The 26,447-nt window shown below is 46.6% G+C and overlaps 1 protein-coding gene and 1 long non-coding RNA gene across 2 annotated transcripts in view; one reads left to right on the top strand and one right to left on the bottom strand.

Annotated features, from left to right (window-relative positions):
* Window positions 1–26,447, top strand: part of LOC309525450 — a 34,212-nt gene that overhangs the window by 795 nt on the left and 6,970 nt on the right. The gene's annotated exons all lie outside the window — the stretch shown is intronic.
* Window positions 638–26,447, bottom strand: part of PPP1R18 (protein phosphatase 1 regulatory subunit 18) — a 41,007-nt gene continuing 15,197 nt past the window's right edge. The window contains exons 3-4 of the mRNA XM_082209835.1: window positions 4,555–4,762; window positions 638–3,476 (exon numbers count right to left, since the gene is read on the bottom strand). Coding sequence (XP_082065961.1) covers window positions 3,457–3,476; window positions 4,555–4,762 — 228 coding nt within the window. The 3' untranslated portion in view covers window positions 638–3,456. The remainder of the gene's footprint in view (window positions 3,477–4,554; window positions 4,763–26,447) is intronic.

The raw sequence follows: 26,447 nt of genomic DNA, 5'->3' as shown, positions 1-26,447 counted from the left end.
GCCTTTTTCTTTTTATTGGCAAGCCACTGTCAAGTCAGTGTAGGCAATATTGAGCTACATGGACCAATGTATTTTCATTATGTTCTAAGTCACTTGGAGAACTTCAGGTAGCAAGTAACTTTTGTTGTTGTTGCTGTTTAGTCGTTTAGTCATGTCTGACTTTTCTTGACCCCATGGACCAGAGCATGTCAGGCACTCCTGTCTTCCACTGCCTCCCGCAGTTTGGTCAAACTCACTACTAACAAGTGACTAAGAAGTCTAATAAATAAGAATATTAACAATCTGTACGTATTACTTCAACGTGTGTGTGTGTGTGTGTGTGTGTGTGTGTTTTGATAGAGGGAGCTGGTGGGGGAATAGTTTTTATGGTGGGAGAGAATAAACTCTTTTTGTCCTGTGATTCTACAAGCCAACCCAGATTCCTCCTCCATCAGAGTGCAGAAGAGACACCCTTAAAGGTAGAAGAGCATCATATTGCTTTGCTGGAACATGACATGTCCATGTAGTCCAATCGTGGCTTGTCCACGAGGGTGATGCCTGTCTTCTTATTTGTCACCAGTATTCAGAGGAATATGGCTTCTGTAAACAAAGAGTCCATTTAACTATCATGGCTAAGAGACAACAGAAGAACAATAGGTCAACGTGCAACATCATTCTGGTTTATTGTTAATAATAATAATAACAATACCATTTTTTTCAACAACAACACTGATGGAAATGGCTGGACACAGCTGCTTCGGCCCTTGCCCCACACACATTGATCTGCGCAGACCTCATTCCCCCCAGCAAAGAAAGAAACGTCTGCTGTGTTCAATCATTCACTCATTCACCTGTTAATGGGCTCCAGACATGGCTGTTCCCGCAGTGCAAAATAAGGGGGGGGAGAGGGAAATGATAATAACAACTGTGCACAGATAACAAGATAAATTAGAAAGGAAGGAAGGGAGAGAGAGAGGGAAAAAACAAGTATAAAGTTCCTCATTCCCTCTCATCAATGCCTCCTTCCACTCATTCATACTGTTTGCTCAGTCTACAACCTGCACTCTAAAGAAACAACTTTCTGCTCTCATACGTTGGTCAGTCTTCTGCTCTGTGTATGCATCCTCTCCTGCAGATGAGTTGCGTTGTTCCTCAAGGCATTTAACCGACCAGTTTTCCCAGGTTTTATTCGCTCCAATTGTGGGGAGCTCCTGTTCACGAATTTAAAAAACTCCCCCAATTTAAGCTGGATGCTTCAGTTTAGTTACACATTTTCATCTAAGAGGATTAAAAATATATATGCATTGTGGTGTCACGGTGGGGCATTTGCCAAGGCCCTGAGGCTGCTCCACTTGTATATTATTTTTTGGCAGTGGACATTGGGCAATATGCCCTTGATAGGCTGCTGCTTCCCTGAGAGGGCCAGTATTCTTGTCACTGCCACATTTAGCTTGCTATCTCTAGTTCAGATATGGTGAACTTGTCGCCTTCCAGATTCTAGTGGATAACAACTCCCATCATCCCTGCTGGCTGAGGCTGATGGGAGATGGAGTTTGCTAACTTCTGGCAGACCAACAGGTTCCGCCATCCTCACTCTAGCCCCAGGTGCATTCTCACTCAAAGGGATACAGAGGGATACTGCACCTTCTCCATAATTACTCATCCAGAGAGGGCAGGTAAACAAGCAGCGGTACCAAAGAGGACAAGCACCTGGCTTTGTGGCTCGAGCAGTTGGCGATGGCTCCGCTACTGAGAAATGGGTCTCAGCAGTGGTGCTGATCCCTGAAGCTCTGACCTGAGACCAACAGCAGGGCCCACTCAAGAAACTGGATAAGACACCTTTGAACAAATGCACAACATGCTCTTTGACTTCCTCTTCACCATTACTGAGGTTCTTATTGTCATCGGCTGACTTAAATGACTGCTGAATTGGCAAAGAAAGATCCAGAATGGTAATGCCTGGGTTTGCTTGCATCAGTCATCTGGGGAAAGGATTGTGGAGTGCTCCTTCAGTTTGTGCGGCCCCTTGCTGATGAAGGGGACTCCTGGTAATCTCTCATCTGAGGCTTTCCCCAAAACCTGAAGCCAGCTCTGTTTATACTATGAGCTGCAACTGCTATGCATTCAATCATTTCTGAAAGCTGTTCTCAGTTTTTAATCTCTGGGTCCACTTCTTTCCACTTCAAAATGCCACATGGCAAAAAATGGCAAATACTAATTAAGAAGACAGTTTGTAAAATAATATTTTTTGGGGGGGAGAAACAAACGAACCCAAACCCCTGTTTATCAAAATATCACTTCATTTTCTAACATTCAATCTGCCTCTTCATCGCCCGTCATTCAATCCCACGTGAGTGCTGAATCCCAAACAGGAAATGGTCATGACTGCAACAGGACGCTGCATTTTTCGCCTGGCTATCCCCACTGCAACCCCTGCATATTTTGCTTTGCTTCCAAACATGAACTGCCCCTGTCTGAAACAAAAAGAGGGGGGGAACCCCCCCCCAAACGGCCCCAAAGAGCAACTAGCGCTGCCCACATGCAGATTGCCCTTCCCCATTGACCCACTTCCATGCCTGAATATTGAGCGCTCCTGCTTCAATAAACACCCAGGACCCCTCCCCATTTGCCCAGTAACATGCCTTATTACTCATGGCTCTTGGTGGAATAACTAGAGCCATGGCATTTTGAATTGCCTTCCTCCAGAATGGCTTTGGGGAAAAAAGCAAGTAGAAAGCCCCCCCCCCCGAAATACTGATAGGCTGTGTGCCAACAAAATGGTCCCTTCTCAAAGCTAGTTATTCCCTCCCCACCCTACTCCCTCCCTCCCCAAATCTCATCTCACTCACATGGCAGCAATTAAGTCCTACTGGACAATATTTTACAAAACAAACAAACAAACAAACAAACAAACAAACAAACAAACAAACCCAATTACAGAAAGGTCCCTTGGCCAGTGAGGCTTTCAGCTGTATTTTGAGTGACAGCAGGAAGAAAGATATGACCATTATCATTAGCCCTTGTTTGAAACTCTGCAACCCCAGAGAAGTGTGCATACAAGGTTCAGTGCTTCCCCCTGCTGGCAGTTTTTAAATGAAGTATCTAAGTCGCTGCTGCGTCAGATTCCTTGTTGGCTGGCAGTGCAAGGATAAGGAGAAAGTTGAGAGCGCCCTCTCCCAGCTACGTTGGGCAGCGTCTCTCACATGATTTCAGTCAGATAGGGAAAAATATATGTATCAAAAATGGGAGAGTATTTTCGGAGTGGTCTCCATCCGAAGGAAGAAATGCACCTGTAGCCGCAGGATAAAAGTGGTCGCCTCCCCACCCCCCTCAGTCTTTCGTGGCCCCAGCTTCTTTCCTGGGTGCGATAGTCACTGGAAGACGGAAAGAGATAAAAGGTCCAGTTGGAGGATTCAGAATGTGGCATGGAATCCTTGTGCATATTCCGCTGTACTCTGCGATGGAGGCTGAACGGGGTTACCGCCGACAAGACTCGTCTGCAAAGAGGGAGAGAAGGAACACAGGCATTGTCAGCAAAAAAGGAAAGCATGAAGACCTAAGGAGTAATGAATGTTGAACCCCTTTTCACTAAATTGCTGGATTCTCGTCATCCTGGACCGTTGGTTGTGAGGTTGGGGCTGATGGGATTTAGGAGCCCCATCCTTCACATAGGGCAGTGGTTCACAAACTTTTTTCTTTGGGACACACTTTCAGAATAAAAATTTGCTCGCACGACACAATTTTTCTAAATTGATAATAAATACTTGCGGGGGGGGGGTACTCTTAGGAATACTGTAACATAGAACACAACTACAGTGGTACCTCAGTTGTCAAACGTAATCCGTTCCGGAAAAACGTTCGACTTCTGAAATGTTTGACAACCGAGGCGCAAAGGGCAGTCTGCAAAGTCAATGGAGAAAACTGAAAAAAACCCAGAAGCTATTCAACTTCTGAGGTGCGTTTGAAAACGGAAGCATTTACTTCCGGGTTTTCGGCATTCAAAAACCAAAACGTTTCTGAGACGCTCGAAAACCGAGGTACTACTGTACTTTATAATACGATCACAGGACACCCAGAAAGTACAAAACAATGCAGCTGTATAGGAGCATGAATATGATCTTAAGCGAGCCTCTTACATATGTACCTTAAGTATGTTTACAAACTCAGTGAGAGCTGTGAGCTTGCTTTTGCCAGCTAATCTTGTTTGCCATAGGTCTAATTTGAGACAAAGTCTCTTCTTTTCATCTACACAAACAAAACCTTTAAACGTTTCTTTGATTGTCCCTGAATCTTCCCACCACCCTTCCTGCCACTTTGAGAACCACTGGTCATAGGGAGTATTTAACACTCCGTTCTCCAGCTGCTTGCCGTGTGTCAAGCGGTCCAGTCTGAAAACCGATGCGTAGCAGCTCCAAGTGATTTAAGCTCTTGGTGAGACCGAACATTGGATCTGCAAGGCTTTCCCTCTTTTCAGACTGCGCAACTGACTCCCAACCTGCCTCTCAGGAACTCACGAAGCTGCCTTATACCGAAACCAGCCATAGGTTCATCTAGATCTGTATTGCCCGTACTCACCTACAATGAGGGGTTTGGTCCTCAGCAGGCCCGGGAGGCCCCGATGAAGCAGCAGCATCTCCTCCTCTTCGTCTTCATCATCCCCATGGGGGTTGGTGCAGGTCAGAGGCTCTGACTCATCAGGAGGCCCATATTCCTCCAGCAAGGAGCCCTCTGACGGGTACTGGAAGGTCCTCTCCAGCTGGTTCTCGCTGAACGAAATCTTAAGCTGCGTGGAAAAGGAGAAAGCTGGTTAGATCTCGAGTTCCACAGTGTTCTGCTCTGTCATCTCCTGCTCCTTTTCTGGCCATGCAAGATCAGGCCACGGAGCCAACCTCTCACTTGATGGGGGCAGTCAACAGATGTTGGGCTCCAACTCCCATCAGTCCCAGTCAAGCACCGCTAACGGTCAGGAACGATGGGAGTCGAACAACAGCGGGAGGATGCAATATTGGCATACACACTGCACTAGGTTAAACCAGTGGGTCCCTTTCATTCAGACAGGAGCATCCGGCAGGAACAAACCACCTGCAAGTTGCGGGCGGCACCCCAGGGGACTGTGCTGCGTTGTGAGTGCTGCTGTTTTGTTTTTGAGAGCAAACTTCTCCTGCTTACAGAGATATACCCTGGGTCAGCAGCGGGGAGGCGGAATGGTGGGTTGAAAGGTGGGAAAGGCAAGAAGAAACAGGAAAGCACAAGCTTCAGGGAGAGGGAGTGAGGAGATGACCTGAAAATAAAGACAACAAAGAGTTTTGTGGCAACTTAGCTGTGGCTAGACTGTTGGCGGGGGCAGACTCCTGTCAGCACATAACACCAGTGCTTAAAAGCTTTTACTGGCTGCCCATATGTTTCCAGGCCAGTGTTCAAGGGTCTTGTATTAATTTACAAGGCCCTTAACAGCTTAGGCCCATGATACCTTAAGGACCCCTTGATCCCTTATATCAGGGTTTCCCAGACTTGGGTCTCCAGCTGTTTTGGGACTCCAACTCCCATCATCCCTAGCTAGCAGAACCAGTGGTCAGGGATGATGGGAACTGTTATCCCAAAACAGCTGGAGACCCAACTTTGGGAGCCCTGCCTTATATCACTGAGATCTTTGTGGGTGGGGAGTCTCTGTTGGCGGTCCCCCATGGCTTGTCACAAACAGAAGCCTTGCATTCTGTGCTATGGGCCCAATTCTGTGGAACTCTTTCCAAAGTCTTTCCTATTTCAGCAGGCATTTGAAGGTCTGTCTCTATGATGAATTTTAATCATCCCTTTTCTCTGTCTATTCCTAATGTTTATGCACACCGCCTAGGAATTTGGAATATCAAATGGGGTACGAATACGTGGAATGAAATAAGAACGAACAAGCTGATTATGCCACAATAAGCTTGCCAGTCGTTTGGGCGCTGCAAGGTTCTTTGTTGGTTCTGCTGGGGAAAAACCAAAACACGTTCCTACTCCTTCGGGCACCTTAAAAATAAAGGAGGTTGCCTAGCCTTCCTTGCCAGGTAAGTCACTGCTGCTGCCTGCCAGCATGTGTCGTCCCCTCCCTTATGCACGCACATGCTCAACCCCCATGGCAAAATATAGAGTGGAAGCTGCAGCAGGAGATAAACCTCGGAGGAAATGAGATTAAACTGCCCCACACACCACACACCCCTGCAGCGGAAGAGAGTCAAGCAACCATTCTCAAGGGCAGACGTCCTCTGAGACCCGTCACCTTGGCGAGCGCTGAGAGCATGGCAGTCCAAAATAGCATGCAGAAAGAGGAGGTAGAATATGCTGCCTGCGGGGGGCCGGTAAGGACCCAATATATTCTGATAGGCTCTCAGTAGCGGACATTGGGCCTCAGGAGGAGCACTTGATCATAAGACGAGCTTTGCTGGATCAGACCGAAGGAGCAGGATCCCCATGGGGACCAGGCGAGCATTGAGCATGGGGTGTTTTCGCAAACCTTTCTGCCTACCCTGGCATTTCCTGGCTGTTGATATTGTTTGGATCCGGCAGCTGCAGTTGCTGAAATTCTATGGCAATCTGAATGTTCAAACTGTTATTTATTGGTCTTCGCCGTCTTGTGGCTATTGCGTGATGCTCTGAGATTTATAGACAAAAAAGTCTCTTAAAAGATTTTTAAAATAAATGCATCCAATTCAGTGTATTCCTCCCAAGGGGCCAACCAGATGCCTACTGGAAACACCCCCCCCAGGAGGATGTGAACGTAAAATCACTCTTGGCTTGCCTCTAATCCTGCAGGTAGCATATAGCCATCTTGACTAGAAGCCATTGCCTGCTTTAGCCTCCATGAATTTGCCTAATCTCTGTTCAGCCCATTGGTAGGTTGGCAGTTATCTCAGTCAGCTACTCTCGTTACCAAACATTTGGCACAGAAAGACAGTGGTGCAATCCCAATTTGCCCAGGTTGCCTGTAATACTGTAGAAGGCTAGCCCATGGGGGTGTCCTCCAGATTTTGTAAACTAAAACTCCCATCTTCTTTGACCACACTGGCCAGGCTGGCTGAGGTTGATCGGAGTTTTAGCACACAATATCTGGAGGGTTTCATGTTCCCCAGCAATGGACAAATGGAATTGATCAAGAACCCCAACCTTCCCCACCGCAGTGCATGCTTCTAGCAAACATACGGAGAACGTCTGAAGAAAGAAAGGCTCTCGACTTCCGCTGAGACATCTGGGCCAAGAGACCCGGCTTTCAAAGGTCAGGAAATGTGGCTTCTAGACAGGCTTAAAACTCAGCAACTTGTGGCAGGCCAAAATTCAACAGATTATGTTTAGCCCTATTAATCAATTTCCTTGCTATAAAAACCTAAGTGCCTTGCACCGAGTCCAGCATCCTGTTTCTCACACTTCTGGGAAGGCTGCTAGCAGAGCAGGAAAACAATCACACTCCGCACCTGTGGAATTTCCATAAGCCACAGAGCTGCAAAGCAAAAAAAAGCTATGGTAGGGGAAAATAAGGTCACCGGCAAAAAGGTGGTCGCAGTTCATTCCTCATTTTTATTTTTGTAAATTGACGCTGCACATCAAGGCTGGGGGATACCTGCCCCTCCCCAGATGTTGTTGAACACCAATTCCCATCCGCCCCAGCCAGCACAGCCAAGGGTCAGGGATGATGGGAGTTGTAGTCCAGCAACATCTGGAGGGCCAATGGTTCTGCAGCCCCGAATGACACGGCCTCCTTGCTGCTGCTACCTGGAACAAGGAAGACCCAGAGTGACCTCAGGCAACACAGGAAACCATGACTTAAGGCAGTGCCTTGCACAATTTGTTTGCTGTACAAGCAGGGGGAATCATGTACTTCAGAGGGATGGTGTGAGAAAGGACACGATAGGGATTGTAAAGTGCTTAACTTACAGAGCTTTAAACGTCCTCTGTAAATGATTAACTGTAACTTTACAAAGCTGAGCTCGGAATGGACCGCGGAAGCCCAGACTTCGTTTTTGATTTTGTCATAAAGTCCTGCTGGTTCTGGCAGGCAGGGATGAACCCCTTAGAAGCCCCCCCATTGCAGTTTTAAGGACCCAGTTTCCAGATTGTTGGTTCAGGCCACTGATGCCATCAACGTGCTCCTTCCCAGGCCCTCTATGTTTAGCGACCTAGGGGGTCCTTGATCTCCTTCCCAAGTGTTCCCATGGGAATTAATCCAAGCTAATCTAAATTAACTGAAGTCTATTAATGACCCAGGGAAGAGAAGATTTGTTTGTAGACTGAACAGGGAAGAGAAAAGCCTTGCCGAAAGGCATGGGGAGGGTGTGTTGGAAATGGCTTGTGCCTTCACAACAGAAAGGAACAGGGGAAACATTTCCACAGTCCGGCGGCAAACATTGTTACTTGCTGAATCAATTCAAGCTGCTGTTCCAGTCACAGGAAGCAGTTAAAAAACAAAAACTTGCCAGTTCTAGTTATGGGCCTTAGCAAGGAAGAGTCACACCTTCAGAAATGGGGGTGGGGTGTTGGTCTACACCAGAGTTTCCCAAACCTGGGTCTCCAGCTGTTTTTGAACTACAACTTCCATTGTCCTTAGCTAGCAGAACCAGTGGTCAGGGATGATTGGAAATGTAGTACAAAAACAGCTGGATATTCAACACACACAGAATAATGCAGCAGAATGACGTGGCATGAATTCTGGTACAAAATTCTGATATTTGCAATTTGATGTACTTGGGTTTTGTTTTGTTTTTAACATGGGAAGGGTTTTAAGCAAAAGTGTGTGGGGGGGGGAGTGTCAGTAGAAGCAAAAGCTCACCTTTTAAAAACTGCCTTCACTTTACTTTTAACAACATGTTGTCAAATAGTACCAGGTGATCATGCTAATCCTTGCTTGGAAAGCTTCCAAGCTGATGATAAGAGCACAGAAGAAGATCAGTCTATTTCGTTTGGTTTCCCCCCTCTGGTTATGTAGAAGCTATCCTTTGAGAACTATGATGATATGCGGCTTAACCTCAAAACCTATTTTCAGCCTCTAGACTACAGCAAACAAAGTAATACTAGAATGCCACAGAACATGTGCGGAGTGCATTTCCCACACCACCAACAAAAAGAAAGCAGCCACTGCAATTTATCTCAAAATCGTGATGGGATGGGATTACATAGGCTACTCAATGAGGGCCAAAATAGATTAGGGAGTGGGGAGAAAGGTTAATTTCCCTTCCACTTTTACCACAGCCAGTCTGATTTGGAGCTACCCGTGGACGCAGGCGATTTGCAAAAATAATTTCCAGCAGAATTTCCAGAATTTCATGGCCAGGGGATCTAACTAGCTGCTGCACCACAATAGGAATCTACAATAGTACCTTGGTTCCCAAACTTAATCCGTTCTGGAAGTCTGTTCCAAAACCAAAGCGTTCCAAAACCAAGGCGCGCTTTCCCATAGAAAGTAATGCAAAATGGATGAATCCATTCCACACCTTTAAAAAACAACCCCTAAAACAGCAATTTAACATTAATTTTACTATTTAACGAGACCATTGATCCATAAAATGAAAGCAATAAACAATATACTGCAGTTACACAATCAATCAATCAGTAGCTGAACTGGGTTCCACACAGTAACAAAAACAAACAAAAAAGAGCCGCAAAAACAAAAACGCAAAATAAATAGCAAAAACAGGCAGACCTCAGCATAACACTCCAAACAGAAGTGTGGCATTCAAATTGGAAGTGTAACACTCAAAATGGAGCACATTCGACTTCCAAAAAAAGTTTGCAAACCGGAACACTTACTTCTGGGTTTGCAGTGTTTGGGTTCCAAGTTGTTTGAGTACCAAGGCATCTGACAACCAAGGATCACTGTAGTGGTATATGAGAGGAATAGTTCAATCGATAGAGCATGAGACTCTTAATCTCAGGTCCATGGGTTTGAGCCCCATAGGCCAGTGATGTCCAAAGAAAGCCAGATTTGATTTGTCCAAAGAGGGCCAGATTTGATGAAGTTGTTGACCTTTTTTTTAGGTCAACCGGCCACATAGTCTGGATTAAACCGACTGGCGGGCCGGATTATGCCTGCTATGGGCAAAAGATTCCTGCATTGTAGGAGCTTTGGACTTGATGACTCTCAGGGTCCCTTCCAAATCTACAACTCCATGATTCTGTGACCTGACTGAGTGGACTCTAGCTCTCAATCGCATCTGCCACGCTAGCATTTGTTAGGCTTCAAGGCGCCCCAGTTGTGCTGCTGGTCCCCCCCCCCCCAGGAACAGATGTAACATAGCTCTGGAATTTGTGTTCACTCCCTCGCTCTTTCATACAAGAATAAATATTCCCGGCTTTCCTCCCAGGAGGAGACCCAGAAGCTGCTTTCTGGATTTTCTTTCTTTTCCCACGCACGGTATCAGCAGCAAAGGAAAAGCAGAGTAAAGTCCCGAGAGGGTTCTCTCTAGACTTGGTGGTGGTATAGCAGCAGCTGCAGGGGTCCTGGGCTTTTGTCTCCTACCCACCCAGGACTGCTTTGGCGGAGGGGATGACTCAGAACGGGTGCATTCCTCAAGGAGGATGGGTGGGGCCCCAGCAGCTGCGGTGGGGAGGGAGGAAATGCAAAATTCAAGACAGAAGAGGGAAGGAGGGAAGGGCAATGAGAAGGCCAAGGAAGGGGATGCCCACCGATCGCAAGGGTCAGATGTGAAACAGTATAGGGGAAAGAACAAGAAATTGGCATGGGCATAGCCAGGATTATTGGGGGGGGGGGGGCAGTACCGGCATGATTGGTCAGTTAGTTAAGTATTTCTATTGTTTTACTTGATGGGGGGGCAACTGCCCCCCCCCCCGCCTTGGCTACACCCATGGAAACCGGCTTCTGAGTTCTCTAAACCATCCCTAAACACACCAACAGCCAGCCCGTTATCTGAGCGCCAATCCTTCTGTAGTCAAAACTGTACAACCCACGCAAACAAGAGGAAGGTACCGGCTGGTTTGCGGAAACTCTGAAAGGTTTGCCGGAAGCCCACAAATCTTTAGAGGGGAAAAGGAAAGAAAGAAGAGGAGGGAGATCCTAAAACAGCTGCTCAGTGTCTGCAGAATGCTGACTGTCTTTCAGGGAGGGGGAGAAATTTAAAAAACTGGGGGTGGGGACAGAAAAGGACTGGAACTCTGAATAGAAGCACTTCACGCTGCAACATTTGTTGGTTTTTCCTTTCAGGTCTCCCAGTTTCCTTTTTCCTTTGTAATTATGTCTGCTTTTGGCTAAACCTCTTAATCTTTGTCCCAAACCGGAGCCAAGTTTAAGTCTATTTAAGTTGCATGGGCTTGCTCGCATTCCCCCCTTGTTACTCTTGCTCACCCCACCACGTTAGTTATTCCCTTGGGTTGTAATCTCTTCCGATGTCAGGGAATTGTCTTTTTGGGCCTCTGAAAACCCTGCACAGTGCCCTATATCCCTTAGAAGTATTAAATTATATTGATTGTTCCTGCACTGCAGGGGTTGGACTAGATGACCCCCGGGGTCCCCTCAGATTCTATGATCTATGTATTGGTTATCTTAACTGATGGCCAGCTGCCACTCAAACAGCCTTGAATATATGTGTGGATAGTGCCGTGGCACAGATGAGGGATAATGCAGCAAAGTTCACTAGATGCTTAGATGCAAGTGTCGCTGGCACTGCAATCCTAGGTTGTTTTGTCTACCGCAAGCTTGCAGCTGCGAGTGCTTGTTGAATCTATTTTGCATGGTGAGGGAGAGCTCTGTTTCCTCAATTGCTAGAGAACCCCTTCCTCTCTGATATGGATCTGAACACTGTCATCTGTTGCCTTGGCAACAGGATCTACAAGGAGCAAGCCTTGAAAATTATCCAGGATAGCGCAGAATTCGGCACTTAAGATTACTTTTGCGCTGGGAGCAAAACAACAATATTCTCGGCTCTGCTGGGCCCTTGCTAAGATTTCGGTGCTGAGCTCTGAAGTAGAGATGGGGAACTTTGTGGCTCTCCAAGTGTTCTTGGATGGTAGCTCTCATCACTCCTCGCTATGCTAGCTGGGCCTCATGGGAGTCAGAGTCCAACAATACCTGTAGTGCCAAAGGTTGCCCATCGTATCAATAGGAGTCTGTCTTTACAGAGAACCTACACCTGGCATAGCCGTTAGAGCAGAGCTCCAGACGCTGAACTCCAACTCCTATCATCCCCAGTACTGACCACCCTGGCTGGGGCTGATGGGCATTGTAGTGTAACAACATCTGGAGGGCATCCCAGATGTTGTTGAACTACAACTCCCATCACCCCTAGCTAGCAAGGCCAGAGCTCAGGGATGATGGGAGTTGTAGTCCAACAACATCTGGGGACCCACAGGTTGAGAACCACTGTGAGGAAAGGTAGGATTAAGTAACAATAAACAAATAGTTCATTTGACTTGTCTTCTCCCATACGTTCCGTCCTGCTATCCAAGATCTGGGAGAAAAGTCTGTGCTTGAAGTCCCACTGATGGCTCAGAAAATAAATAAAAAGGGGAGGGAGGGACTGTCTCTATCGTGGCACCCATGCTGCAGAACTCTTTCCCAAGGGAAACCCATTTGGCTACCCCTGCAGTAACAGCATTTTGCTGGCGACTGGTGTCATTTGATGTTTTACAGAGCTCTTCCTGGCAGTCAGCACAAGACAGTAATATGCTTATAATCATAAACGTTCTTTGGACTCATTATTTTACTGTTCTTGTGGTGTGCTTAGGTTTTGTTGTGACTGATTTTATTGCTTTTATTTTTTTTTAAAAAAAAACCTTTTTGTTTTAGTCGCTATATACTGATGAGTAATTAAACAGACTGTGGCTTTTACCGCTGGGGCGCTACAACAGTTTCGTGGTGTATTTTTATGCTGCTGCTTTGAATTTAATGCCAGCTTTTAGTGAGTTTCAGCACTTTTGAGGCTTCCTTGCATTTTTTAATGGTTTTATGCTGTCTCAGGTACTTCCTGGCAGAGTGGCAGCATATATGTTGCCTCTCAGTCTTGCACAGGACTCTCAAAGTGGCTCACAAGCATAATAAAACAAAATAAATGAAAACAAATTGAAAACAAATGATGGAGTTACAAAACCAGTATCATCACAAAGCAGACCTCCAGGCAGCATGAAAGGTGTGAATGAATGAATAATGGGTTTAATTTAGCAGGCTAGTTCAAACATAAAGGGAGCTGTAACACCAACCAAAAAATGTTGCTGCAATTCCCCAACCACCAGGAGTGCTCTTGTTCAGGGCTCCAGCCAGCCTCCAACACGAGCCTTGGAGTGCTATTTATATCTATTGGGATTGGATGGAAAAGGCTTTCAAGAATCATAGAGTTGGAAGGGACCCAAGGGTCATCTAGTCCAACTCCCTGCAAAGCAGGAATCTCAGCAAAAGCCTCTATGACAGATGGCCATCCAACCTCTGCCTAAGAACGAAGAAGGCACCTTTTTTCCCTTTCGGCTGACTTACCTCTCCTGCTACTGCACACTAGAATAGAGGCTGCCAATGTGGCACTCTTCAGGTGCTGTTTAACTGTATTTCCAATCAGTTCCGATCATCACAGCCAATGGTCAAGCCTGATGGGAACTGTAGTCCAACATCTGGAGAGCAACCCACTGTCAGTAGAAGACTCAGGTATGCAGTTGGATCCCAGTCCCAAAGGGATGAGATTGCGGTTTGCTTTCCTTCCTGCAGCTTTTGAACATCAAGTCACGCATTGATTGAACCCTAATCTGCCCCATTTATAGGATTGTTACTAGAGAGATGGACATGATAGCTACAATGCTGGCAACACAGATCCAAAGGACCCCTGTTGCCTGCAGCAGCAACTGTAGGCTAAAGGGGCTGCCAGAGAAAGGGGGCTTCATTTTGGGGTGAGGGGGGGGGAAATGTCCAGTCTGAAAAGCAGGCAGATCATGCTGCCGTTCTACCCCTCCAGCCAGGATATTCTTAACAAAGTCCAGCAGCGTAGGCAGGGGTGAACTCTTTGATCTGCAGTTCCATTTTAGTGCCACCTTTGTTGTCCAGCATGATTTAGCTTCACCCAGGTCTGACTCTAAAGTTCTTCCACAAAATGCTATACGTGTGTGTGTGTGTGTGTGTGTGTGTGTATAAATAAATAAATATATATATATAATCCAGGCAGGTGCTCTTAGGTAGTTCCTTTTAAACAGGAAACGCTGTGCGGAAGCAGTCGGGTGCCTGCAACAAACACATTTCTGCCTACAGCCTTGGCTATAAATCCCCATCTCTGCCCAAGGGCTCACCTGCACTACACACCTAAAGCAGTATCATGCAGCTTTCAACTGTCATGGCTTCCCCAAAGAACCTTGTTGCTGGTTAAAGGTGCTGAGAGTTGTTAGCGGACCCCATTTCCCTCTCAAAGCTACAATTCCCAGAGTGATTTAACAACCAATCCCTCTTCCCAGGGAACTTTCGGAATTTTAGCTCTTTTTTTGGGGGGGGGTGTCTCCTAACAGCCAGCACCAACTACAATTGCCAGGATTTTTTTGGGGGGGGCAGGCGGAGCCATGACTTTTTAAAGTGGTATGATACTGCTTTAAGTATACAGTGCAGATGGGGTCTAAATCAGCTTGCCTTTGAGGATGTGATGCTTTCTGGAGTAGGGGAGTAAAAAAACAGATTGCACTCCATAGATATCTTTCGCACCCTTTTCCTGAGGAGCTTAGCGTGCCTCACGTGCCATCCTTTATCTTCACAACAACCCTGCAGGGGAGATCCGGCTATGAGAATGATGAAAAGCCCACAGTCACCCAGTGGAGCTCTGTGGAAACATTTGAAGGCAGGCCTCTCTGGTTTAAGCCCACCACAAGACTAACATACACAAGACTACAACCTTGTTCTCTGCACCAATCAATGCAGCCTGGGTAACAAATGTCTCTTTGGCTTATATATAGATTGAGAAACGGCAACTGTTTCAGGCCTGCCCAACCAGAACTGCAAGCACGAGGGGAACAAAAATCCACTCTGACTGCGAGTACAGCAGAGCGGTTAATGGGCGTTTAAAGCTTAACTAACTCAGACTCTGATCTCTGCCACATCCACACAGTTAACTTCTGCTTTAACAAGTACCCATTTAAGTCCTGAGTGCTCTGCAACTCCTGTACACCAGAAGTAAGTCAGGTGAGGAAAATGGACTTCTATTTAAAGAGCGGTTTGCAGCAGTACACGAACAAGGCCTGCTCTCTCCTCTTCCCAGGGTACTGAAGCCGTCCCCCTCAGGGCCAAACTACACTTGACACAAGAGACACCAATTAAAACAACAACAAGAAGTAGGGGTTTTCGTTTTGTTTATCTAACAAAAGGTAAGGGGTGTGTGCCATTTTTTCACACAGAAGGCAATGCATGAGGAGGTATAATCCGCCCTTCCCCAGCTGCAATCTTGATGAAAATCAGCCCCCCACCCCCATTCACACCTATAGGAGCTTTTAATCGCAAGGGGAAGGAAGAATTCAACCTTGTGTGCTGCTGCTCTGATGACACCCCCCCCTAAAAAATGATTAAATAAACCCAGTTGTGCTTTGTAATGATGCCGTCAGAGAGAGGGTAAATTTCACAACAGGAAGCAGAGCAGGAAAGGACATATTTTTCTTGCACCTTCACTGAGGACCGACACGGGAAGTCGCCTTATATTGGGGTCAAACTATTGGTTCCTTTAGCTCAATACTGTCTGCTCTGACTGCCAGCAGCTCTCCAAGGTCTTGGTTAAATGTCTCTCCTGTTACCTGCTGCCCGAGCCATTTAACTGGAGATACCAGGGAATGAATCTGATATCGTCTGCATGCAAAGCAGGTTGTCTCAACTGGTGAGCCAGGATACTTCTTGCCAGTCTGGAAATGGCATGAGAGATCTAGGATTAGGATATCTTGCAATTACTGCTGGGATTCTTTTTTTTAATTGCCACCTCCGTACGGCGGCTTTGAAGATCGGGGAATTTGCCTATGGGAGAGGCCTGAACGTAGGAAGCTGTCTTCTACTTAGTCAGATCATTGGTTCATCTAGTTCAGTGCTGTCTTACACTGGCTGGCAGGGGCTTTCCAAGATTTCAGAGTAGGTTCTCGCCCAGTCCGGCCTGGAGACGCTGGGGGTTGAGCCCTTGCTCAACATCTACTCCTCTAGTCCTTGTTCTGATCTTAATTCCCCATCCCTAAAAGTTGCTATTAGCTGGGGAAGAAAGGATAGGCAGCTACAACACATGAATGCTATTGTGTGGGGCGGAGGGCCCATTCTACGAACTCCTATATGCAAGAAATGGGTAGCAAACTCGTTTTACGAGTGTGGAACCCTTTTATGTACAGGAATCAGCAGGTTAAAAGGAACCACCAGCTTTCTCAAGATGTGCAGAGCATGCAACCCTACTACTGGGTTTTGCTTTATTATGATCTCATATGAAAGGTTATCTTAGGCACAAATACGACCAGAAACACTTCCAGACTGGTAGATGAGTCACATTTCTTCTCCACAACCCCACCTTGCCCTCCAGCTACCTCCTCTGGATTAAAACAGGAAAATACTCTCGTACCAAGAAGGTGGTAAGGAAAGGGCAATCCCTACTCCAGACCCTGCAACCCCAGTCCATGACTCATGTAGAGATGAACAGGCAGCCTCCTCTAAGAATGAGTGGTTCTTTTGTTGCTTTATTAGGAGTGCATCTGCCCCAGCTACAACAAAACATGTCTCTCCCGCATCTACAGCCACAGCAGGCGCTGCAACTGCTCAACAGCTTGATCTCACCCCACAAGGTGCACTCCATTGTCTCCTAAGACGGACGGATGTCAACTAATTAGGAGTGACGCTGGCATCCAGTGCTGAAAATAATTTCCTGCCTCCCACGCAGGGCAGAGAACGATGTAACACAAAGAGATACAACAGGCTACCTCCTTTACCGGTAAATCCTCTGGGCTCACAGGAACTTTTAATTATGTCATTAGCTTATTTCTCATAGCAGTACTCTTCTGGGACACCAGCGTGCTGTGGTGTACCATTTAGGATTTACTGGCTCTAATCCTGCCCTCTACCCTGCCGAGACAGGATCTTCTTATCTCTAACCCACATTAATTCCCTGCAGATTAACCCACATTTATCCCAACCGATAAGACTGCTGCAAGCAGAAGCGAAGTGGCCTACAACAAAGACCTCTGCAGTTCTGGAGGAAGTGCTTTCAAATAAGAGAATCACCTGCAAGCTGAACCGTTAATGATTTGAACCGAAACTGCATGTGTGTAACAAACACCCTGTGACTGCTGCCTTATACCAAGTCAGAACATTTGGTCTATAGAGCCCAGCAGCTCTTCAGGCAGAAATCTCTCCGAGCTGATAGGAGTTGGAATCCAATGTCTGAAGGGCCACAGATTAGCCGGTGACAGCCTCTCGGCCAAACCTAACTTGCTAGGGTGAAAGAGGGGGAGGAAGCATATTCGTGACTTTTCTTTTTCCTGAATTTATTTCTTTCCCTTTTAATTTTTTTCTTTTTTCTTTTGACAAAGTAATAATCATAAACGAATAAGAATAAAAATGTGCACCCCACCACGGAGACCATTCCACTGTAACTATCCAACCTCCCAAAATTCGAACACCTCTAGCGATGGTTTGACCCCTTTCCGTTTTAACAGTAAGAATTCTACAAACACCCTCCATATCTCCTCAAAACCATTTCTCCTGAATATTCCCCATCTTACATTAATGGCACATGTTAATTTATCATTATTAGCTATATCCCATACCTCTTTATACCATTCTTCCATTTTGTATTCTGCTTGCCCCTTCCACTTCTAGCTATCATAATTCGTGCAGCTGTCAATAAATTTGTGAGCAAGTCCTTCATAGCCTGCGAACCTTCTAAAGGTAAAGGGTAAAGGGACCGCTGACCGTTAGGTCCAGTCACGGACGACTCTGGGATTGCGGCACTCATCTCACTTTACTGGCCGAGGGAGCCGGCGTACAGCTTCTGGGTCATGTGGCCAGCATGACTAAGCTGCTTCTGGCGAACCAGAGCAGCGCACGGAAACGCCGTTTACCTTCCCACCGGAGTGGTACCTATTTATCTACTTGCACTTTGTGCTTTCGAACTGCTAGGTTGGCAGGAGCAGGGACCGAACAACGGGAGCTCACCCCATCGCAGGGATTCGAACCGCCAACCTTCTAATCGGCAAGCCCTAGGCTCTGTGGTTTAACCCACAGCACCACCTGCGCCCCCTGCGAACCTTCCACCCGATCGTAAATTGATAGCAATGCTACCTCTGGACTTTCAGTCAGCTTTAACCCAGTGATTTCTATTATCTCCTTAAACACCCTTTGCTCCCCCCCCCATTGTACATATTTGTGACTTTCATGAAAAGCGTGAAAGCAGTTCAGACGCTGGTGATTTCGAGACTGTATTACTGCAAGGCACTCCATGTGGAGCTTCCCTTGCACTTCATCAGAAAGTTGTAGATAGTGCAGAATGCTGCAGAACAGTTGCTGTCAGGCTTGAGAGCCTGTCAGCATCTGCCACCACTGCTCAGAGATCTGCCCTGGTTGCCGATTTGCTACTGGGCCAAGTTCAAGGTGCTACAAATGAATCATAGTTGGAAGGGACCCTCAAGGATAATCTTGTCCAACCTCCCGCAATGCGGGGAATCTTTTGCCTAATATGGGGCTCGAACCCACAACCGTAAGATTTTACAGGATCACCTTGCTTCATATATGCCTTATCAAGCACTTTGACCCAGGAACTGGCACTGTTACAGGTGCAACATAATACTTGCAAGAAATCAGTATTTTAGTGTGGCAGCACACAAACTTTGGAACTCACTTCCTACTGACATCAGGCAGGTGCCTTTACTGTACAGTGGTGCCCCGCAAGACGAATGCCTCGCAAGACGGAAAACTCGCTAGATGAAAGAGTTTTCTGTTTTGGAGGTGCTTCGCAAAACAAATTTCCTATGGGCTTGCTTCGCAAGACGAAAATGTCTTGCAAGTTCCTGCGGGTTTTTTCCCCTTTCCCCCCTTTTTCTAAGCCGCTAAGCCGCTAATCAGCTGATCCGATAAGCCGCTAAAAGCCGCTAATAGCGCTAATCCGTCAATGGGCTTGCTTCGCAGAACGGATTCTTTTCGTCTTGCGAGGCACCACTGTACTGCTTTTGGCACCTGCTTAAAACAATTCTGTTTCAAAAAATAAAAACCAGGACACCCTGTTGAGCTTTCTTTTTTTTAAGAAAGGCCCACATTCCGGACTTCCACCTTTGAAATCCTGGTAATGTTTGAGAATATCCAGACATATGGCAGCGCTAGTTTAGGCAGGTCTGTACCAGACATCTTACATGTGTTTTCTTCGCCTTTACAACACAGCACAGCACACAGGTTATCGCAGCTAGCACAACACCCCATCCCAAACCACGACTCTCTGCCCTGGCAGGAGTTCCAAAAGCACGCTCAGAAGCAAAAGCAGCTCTAGTGCACGTGAACGACTGTGACCGGAAACCGTGAGAAGAAGTTAAAATTGGTAGTCAGGGTGGAGAAATTGCAGCTGCATTTCTTGAACAAGGAAGATTTTGGCACAGATATACTGCCTGGGTTATTTCCCCCACCAGAGAAATGTTTTTAAGAGGAAGTGAGCCTGGGTTTTACATCCGATCCTACAATCTGTTCAGAATTCACTGAGCATAGCCAGGAACCATAGACAAACCTCTGGCCTGTTCGTAGCCTCCAGCCTCCTCCCCATGCCTGCCTGCTTTCCATCTTTAGTAAGTGCAACAACCCACTTCCTGAGTGGAGCTAGCCAGGGTGCACTCGGTGCACGGCGAAGGACTCTTGCCGCCTCTGGTTTCCGCCCCACACATTCACTGCTTCCTGTTTTCGGAAGAACTGTGATGCAGGCAGGGGTTGGCGAGGCGGAAGTGACTTCAAACAGTGAAGAAATAGATGGTGAGAAGATGCAGTCGGTCTGCTATGAGTGGGCTTTGAGCAAGCCACTATCTCCCAGAACAGGCCCACCTCACCAGCTTGCTATGATACCAGAATGAGAAACTGAGATATTGCAATCCTGGGATGGGGAACCTGCTACTCTCCAGGTATTGTTGGACTCCATCTCCCATCAGCCCCAGGCAGCATGGAGGACGGTCAGGGATGATGGGAGCTGTAGCGCAACAATGTCTGGAGGACCACCGGCTCCCCATCCCTGCTGTAACTATTTTCTAGCTTTTTTCTAAGCCTCCATGGAGGCATTCCAAGCCTCATTAAGGACTGACTTCCCGGATGAGGCTGCATCTTATTGCTTGCTGAGGTATAGCAGCTGGAAAAGTGGGATTTCTTGGTAGTGGCGTCCCCTTTGGGAATTCCTCACCCCTGAGTATGTAGTAGGAGGCTTCCTTCCTTACCGCATTTAGATGCCAGGTGTAAATGGTGTTATTCTAGTATATGTAAAGCCCTGTTTAACTGACCCTCTGTTTTGTCCTTTTATGGGGTGGATTTTTGCTGATGGGTGTTTTATTCTCAATAATTAAATGTGTCTGTGGCACGGTTTGCATGTAACAGCAAACCATAGGTAAAACTGAGGCATCTGGGAGACAAATCATTTAAACTTTGGTTTCTTACATTCCTCCCCCTTTCCCCCCACTAAAGGACACACAAGCCAGGAAGAACTGCTCTTCACTCTCAGCTTTGGGGCAGTGACACTTCCTTAACCATAGTTAAGGTCTGGATTTGCACATAATGCTAAGCTATGGTTAACATTAAGTAAGGTTTATAAACCAAGTACAAACCTTGGCTAATGAGCAACCTTTTACTATAGTTAATAAACCACAGGTAAGCTGCTGAGCTGGTTTTCACATAGCGCTAAGCCATGGTTTAAGAAACTAGTTTAATAAACCATGGTTTAGTGTTATGTGAGAACCAGGCCTGTGTGTGCTTATGACTGATTGATTATTATTCTAGAGGTACTCTGAACATGGAGGCATAGTTTGTACGACTTATAGCAGCTGAGAGACCCATCCTCCATGAACCTGTAATACTGAAATCTTAACTTTAAGGCATGTCAAACTTGTCCACGTACAGGGGTTCAGAAACAATTGTGCGATTGGACGATTCAGTTTCGGCAATTTGTCACAAGGAGAAATAACACAGGAAACAAATGGGTGGAACCCAACCCGGAATGTGCAATTCTGCAGTTCTCTTTCCCCCTCCCTCAAAAAATTGCAGCCGTTTTCATTTTTCTTCATCACGTTTTGCGCAATTGTGCATGCTCAGCCCTAGCAGGCTCTGTGACGAGATAAGGCAATCTGCCAAAACAGCAGCAAGAGTGGTGGCTACCCAGAAGGTGAGGTTGGGCAATCTTTACCAGAAATTTCTTTCTAGAGGGCATCAAAGGGGATGACGGAAGCCGGAAACCACAGCCAGTCAAGCTCTAGAAACAGCAGCCCTTACCACATTTGGTTGTATGCAATGGGCTGCAAGATGGTACGTCTGGAAAGGAGCAACCAGCCAGATGTAAACGTAAGGCTCTGTGCTTAAGATAAGATTCCTCATTGCAGGGGGTAGACTGGATGACCTCAGGGTCACCCAGACACTACGAGACTAGTGAATGTAATGCCACCCTGCAAAAGGGTTGCCAAATACTGCTGCTGTAGCTCCTCCCACCTCAGTTTTCTCTCTTGACTCCTTTGCTTCTCACTCCTCTGCCTCATCTGCCGTGGAACAAATCAAAAGTCTGGCCTAACTGGCAAAGGGCTTCTGCTCTGCAAGCTTTATGTCCCAGATTCGTTCCCTGACATCTCCAGGTAGTTCTAGGAGAGAACCAAGAAAAACAAGAGACGCTGAGAGGGTCAAATGCATCTGGAGAGACAGCGCTGTCACAAACAGATTGAGAACTGAACTCTGACCCTTCTGTATCTCTGCCGTAGACTCTAAGTGTTATTCCTCAGCCTTGCTTCTCCCATAGCCTAATTGGGGAAGAACAGTGACCAACCTCTAAAGAGATGTCTTGAGAGAAAACACAAGTAAATATTGCAAAGCCCTCTGCAAATTAAGAGTTCTCAGAACTGCCACATGTTCAGAAGGTTTAGGGTCTGATACTACTCATTGTTGTCCTCTTTACTGTTGTCTATCATCGGATGCAAAATGACTAAAACATATTTATTAATCAAGAGAAGAAAAGAAAAGAACCGCCAAAACAATCTAAGGAATTGGATGAACGATCAAGGAAAAGTTGACACACTGGGGGCTTTTTAGTTTAGGGCGGAGAATGCAACTGTAGGGTGGGGACGGAGAATCTAGTCCAGCCCTTGCAATGCAGGAATTTTTTTTGCCCAACATGAGCCCCTGAGATTAAACATCTCATGCTCTACGTGACAGAGCTTTATTTTAAAAAATATGCAGAATGTAGCGCAGGGGGGTGGGGAAGCTGTGGCCCTCCCATGCACCCCTGATCACTGGCCAGGGTGGCTGGGCCTGATGGGGAGTTGAAGCCCAAGAGCCTCTAGACCAGGCATAAGCAAACTCGGCCCTCCAGATGCTTTGAGACTACAACTCCCATCATCCCTAGGTAACAGGACCAGTGGTCACAGATGATGGGACTTGTAGTCTCAAAACATCTGGAGGGCCGAGGTTGCCTATGCCCACTCTAGACTATAGAGGACCATGGCTTCCCCCACCCTGTAGCAGAGAAAGTCGAATAGAGAGGACATTTTGTCCCTAACTCCCATAATATTCCCACAGTCTACTGCCAGGCAAAAGAAAGGATTCCGCCCCCCCCCCGCGCGCCCCCAGCCGCTGCATGCAATGCACAGTTAATCTATGGAATTCGCTGTCGGACTGTATGGTGATGGCCTCAGGCTTAGATGGCTTTAAAAGGGGATTAGACACATTCCGAGGGGTGGGGAAGAATAACTCTATCAGCAGCCTATTAGCCAAGTTGTCTAAATGGAGCCTCTGTGTTTAGAGCTTGCATGTCCACTGGATTCCAGTGGCTGGCTGGTGGGGGGGGGGCAACACCATGGGAGAGCTGTTGCATTCATTCCCTGTTTGTGCACTTCCTGGAGGGAAATAGTATTGGCTACTTCAGGATGCTGGATGGGGAAGCTGTGGCCTTTCAGATGTTGGGCAGCAACCCCCATTTATCCCCATTGAGTTCTGGAGGGCCATGGGTTCCCCATCCCTTCATCTGGTCAAGTACAGTTCTGCTGGCCACAGTCCTATGCACGCTTACCTGTGAGTAATTCTGAGTAAACATGCTCAGAATTGTGCTGCACAGCTGCAGTGGGTGTGGGGGAGAATCCCTGGGAAAGTGTCACGTGCATAACATCTATGTGTTACGCTGCTCTCAATGACACAGGAGCAAGGCTGCAACAAAAGTTGGCAACACAGATCTATGGCAACACAGATCTATAGGACCCCTGTTGACTGCAGCAGCAACTGTGGCTCTAAAACTGAAATAGACAAAATGGCAGAACCCAAGCTGTCACAAACCAGAATTATTATATATTTATTAGATTTATATATCGCCCTTCATCATGAGCCCACCGAGTGGTTTGCAACAAAAAGCGCAAAAAATTATTAAGACTATAATAATAGTAAAAGGGGGGGAGAGATACAATAAACATCCACCCCACCCTCATGGTGGAGAATCAAGGGTAATGCAATTCAGCCATGGTTAGGGCCTGCCTGTGGAATTTGGCCACATAAAGAACAGAACGGCAAAATGGTGTCACCCAAAACCACACAAGTCAAGGCACATAATGCCCAAGTTAATTTCAGTCCAATCCTATTCCTATTTACTCAGAAGCAAGCCCAGCTGAGTTCACTGGCACATATCTCCCATGTAAGTATCTATGGTTCTCCAGCCTTTGGCATTTGAAGCGGAGAATCCCACAAGCACCAACACTCCCTGGCAGTAAAAATCCAACAATAATAAATTCAAGTTTGCTGCCACTTCAAGACACTCCAAATGAGCTGTATGAGGCAGCCGCCTCACTCTGCTTAATCACAGTGCCAGCCCTGGTCTTGGATGTTATTGTTCTGTCTCCACAATCGCAGCAACAGACATCCCTGCCTATCGCTCTGGACTCTCAGTGGTGCCACTCCCAGTAACTCCGCCAGTGCTTCCTTAGCACAAGCATCCTTTAGGAAGCGCTGAGCTGAAACCAGTGGAATCAAGTTCAACGCAATGCCAGGAATGTTTCTCAGCGATGGCCTGAGGCAACTGCAGAGGGGATGGGTTGAGTGTGTGCCAAAAAGCGGCAGGCCTTGGGTGGGAGGTTTCTTAAGGGCATCTGCCGCAAAGAAGTGAGGAGTTAAAAGAGGCCTTCCATGGTAACTGTGGCAACTTCATAAACACTGACTTCAGTATATTTTTTATGACTTCCTTTGGAAAAACACAGCGGGCGGCTTCTGCCAGGAGGAGCCCTGGTCTGCTGCTCCCACTCCTGCTCCCCTCTGTATTTAATCTTCCATGATGCCTCCCTGGACCTTCTGCCAGTTGCACACGCAAAAATGTCCTCGGTGCCCCATGTGTATCATCTGCCACAGACAGATTCTCAGGGAGGTCTCCTCAAAAAGTGCAAATGGCAGATGCTGAAAAACTTACTTCTTGAACTACACAAAGGCCAACTTTTTTGAAAATCCCTGATTTCTCCGGCATTCGAAGGCTGCAGGGGGACATGATTTGGCTGAATCTGGGAGGAACAGGGAGGTGGGGTTTGTGGATTTCATAAAGGACCCTTATTCCTCCCCCCCATAATTTGAGGGCTGGGGGGGGGGAGGTCACCTCGTCCTATGGCCAACGTGCCTTGATCTCCTCACTATCTCTCTCTGTCGCTGTATGACTGGCTGGTTTCCAGGCTTGCGCTGCTTTGTTTACTGAGGATCAAACTAGGCAGAGAGTCTTGGCCGTTTGTGACTGATTAAAAAAACCAAAACAAAATAAATAGCCGATTTGAGGGTTCCTGTCTGGATCAGGCCTGTAGTGTGTGGAAATGGTCCCTTATTGGCCTCAGGCCCACCCACACCTATTTGTTGAAAAACTAGGAAACCAGCCACGTAAGACCAACCCACATAAGCGAATGTCACCATTGGTCTGGCCCTCAGGCTGCCCATCCAAACCCAGCTATCTTCGGGGACTGAATTACAGGGAGAGAAGAGGGGTTCTGCCCCACTCTCATTACCTTTTTTGAGAGCCCCCTTAGCTATTCTTTTTAACAGAGTCCAACAATATCCAGAGGGCCACAGGCTCCCCGCCATCTTGTTGTACAAGGAGAGCCATTTCGTTCAAAATTCCTCTGGGTATACTGCCTCTGTAATATGGGGGGTCTATTTAATTACCACAACAAATAGCCATTGAGGGATTCATCCAACATGAATTTGCTTAACAGTCGTTTGAAAATAAAAACGAAAGCCACCTAAGCTAGTCACCATCACCACATCTGGCAATCATGACACCTACCAATTCTTTGGTAGAGACATTTCCTTTTGTCACTCTCTCACTGTTTTGTTAGGCCTGTAGTTCTGGGCTGCTGCTGTCACTTTTCTCTGCTTATTTCATAGTAGAAATTATTACTCTTAAGGGTGTGCCCAACAGATCATCCAGTGTGTATTAGTTACCCGTTAATGCTCTTTTAAACAGAGAAAGGGTGGGCCGTTCCCACCCTTTTCTCACCTGCCTTTGGGTAAAAGTGAGGATTATAATCTGTATTAGTTGACTACTGAACCTGGTGTTGCCAGATACTGAAAAGGGCAGGGCTCCTGTGCCTTTAATAGCTATATGGAAGAGGGAAATTGACACAGCTATGAAAGGTACAGGAACCCTGTCCTTTCTTGCAGCTGGTCACCCTGGTGATAGCTCTGGATTAAACACAAAACGTAATCTTGTACATGCGGTATTAAGTGCCTCACTCTATTTCTCCAGGCCACTCATCTTTATTATAACCTAATTTGGAAACACTGAAAAGCTAAGAGGGGCTAAGAAGCCTATTAGACTCTTGCAGCAAATACATCAATGAACCCTCTTGCATCTTAAAGGCTACAACATTTATTGTAGTATTAGCTTTCCTGGGCAAGAGCCTAGTTCATCATTTGGATTAGTTTGTGCCAGTTGCTGAAAGTATTTCTGTTTCCTTGTTTCCTGCGGAGGCTGGAGTTTTTGTGTGTTTTTTTAAAGTATTGATTTAATTTTGATGTTCATTAATTGTTGATGGTTATTTTTAACTATTTTGTATGTATTTTATGCTTGATCATAAGTCTCCTTAGAGACTGCCCTGTATTAGGCAACTAACAAATTAGCAAAATAAAGCCACAATAAACTCCAAAGAGCCAAGCCCAATCCTTTTGGCAGCTGATAGATTGCAGCCCTTTGGCACATGTCAATCCAGGAGCACCTCTTGATTACTACCAATTGTGCGAATTATGGAGAAACCAAGCACAAACCATGCTGGAGATGGAGGCTCATCCATGGCCGGGACATACTCCCAGGTCGCACCCGCTCTGCCTTTCAGGTTGC

This window comes from Podarcis vaucheri (assembly GCF_965113315.1).
Source record: "Podarcis vaucheri genome assembly, chromosome: 2".
Lineage (NCBI taxonomy): Eukaryota > Metazoa > Chordata > Lepidosauria > Squamata > Lacertidae > Podarcis > Podarcis vaucheri.
This window is presented reverse-complemented; position numbering and strand designations above follow the sequence as displayed.